The sequence below is a fragment of the Morus notabilis genome, unplaced genomic scaffold (assembly GCF_000414095.1).
Source record: "Morus notabilis unplaced genomic scaffold, ASM41409v2 Scaffold602, whole genome shotgun sequence".
NCBI classification, from domain to species: Eukaryota; Viridiplantae; Streptophyta; class Magnoliopsida; order Rosales; family Moraceae; genus Morus; species Morus notabilis.
The window spans coordinates 323,207-324,537 of NW_010358894.1; the positions used below are offsets into that span (position 1 = coordinate 323,207).

At 30.1% G+C, this 1,331-nt stretch overlaps 1 protein-coding gene across 1 annotated transcript; it reads left to right on the plus strand.

Moving 5' to 3' along the window:
- The first annotated feature begins 225 nt into the window (after positions 1-225).
- LOC21398978 lies at positions 226-1,002 on the plus strand. The gene is made up of 2 exons (XM_010093529.2): positions 226-368; positions 525-1,002. Exons 1-2 carry the CDS (start codon positions 253-255, stop codon positions 751-753), a joined length of 345 nt encoding a protein of 114 aa, XP_010091831.1. The 5' UTR covers positions 226-252; the 3' UTR covers positions 754-1,002.
- Positions 1,003-1,331: the final 329 nt, after the last annotated feature.

A 1,331-nucleotide genomic window follows, 5' to 3' on the forward strand; every position in this document is an offset into this window, starting at 1 on the left:
TCAAGATATGATAAGTCAAAGGGTAATAATGAGGGAAGACCATGGTGCCTATCCAAACACTCGTCTATATATTAACATATCTCTTATCCTTCTTCTTATTCCATGGACAAGATACCTTCCAACTTATTATTTCTCCAAAAAATCCAATTGTAATATATTGGCCAAAATCTATATATATATATATATATATATATATATATATATATAGAAAGAGACAAGAAATCATACCCATCATACTGCAGATCTTTCAATATGGCATCATCATCATCAATATCCAACTCCTCAGAAAATAATAACCTAAGAATTATCGTCGAGAGAAATCCTTCTGAAGCCAGGCTTTCCGAGTTGAAAATCAAGTGTTGGCCCAAGTAAGCCTTCTCTCTCTCTCTCTCTCTCTCTCTCTCTCTCTCTCTATAATATATATATATAATCTAGTTCTTATATATTATAATTGTATATGTTATGAGTAGTTATGACTTGGGATGTTATTTTATTTTATTTTATTTTATTTTATTTATATGAAGATGGGGCTGTTCGCCGGGGAAATATCAGCTGAAATTTGATGCAGAAGAAACATGCTATTTGTTGAAAGGAAAAGTGAAGGCGTACCCAAAAGGGTCATCGGAGTTTGTGGAGTTTGGTGCCGGTGATCTTGTAATCATACCAAAGGGAATAAGTTGCACTTGGGACGTTTCACTTGCCGTTGATAAATACTACAAATTCGAATCATCATCATCAACAACGGCTTCTTAGCATCCTTGATCTCCTTCTTGGTTTAGTTGATTAATTTCTTTCTTTTTTTATCTTATAAATTTTATTCTTTCAAATATTTACTCTCAATTTTTGGGATATTTCTTCCCCGCTTTTTTTTTTTTTTTTTTTTTTTTCAAGTTCTGGGTTGTCTTCTGTTTGTGGATTATTATGCAGAGGATGGTGATCTCTTCTAGTGGCAGTCAAAGAAAGGGAAAACAATTAGTCAATGCATGTCTCATTCAAAACTAATCTTCTCAACGTCTTTAAGCTAGATATTAATGTTCCTTTGACTGGTCAAGATGATCTTTTGTTTTTTTTTTTTTTTTTTGAGAAATCAATGCAATATTGTCTTTTTTATAGATTCATGGAGTTTAGTTTATAAATTTAAAATTATAATTTATGATTTTAATTTTTAAAATTTAAATTTTTTATAAAAAAAAATAATATAAAAAATTAAAAATCATGATTTAAAATTAATAATGAACTTTTAAAACGAACATCTTTACGCACCGCCTTTGCTTTGGTCGACACAAGGAACCCATTAGCCATTAAAAGACAACACAAGTTATTGATTTAAA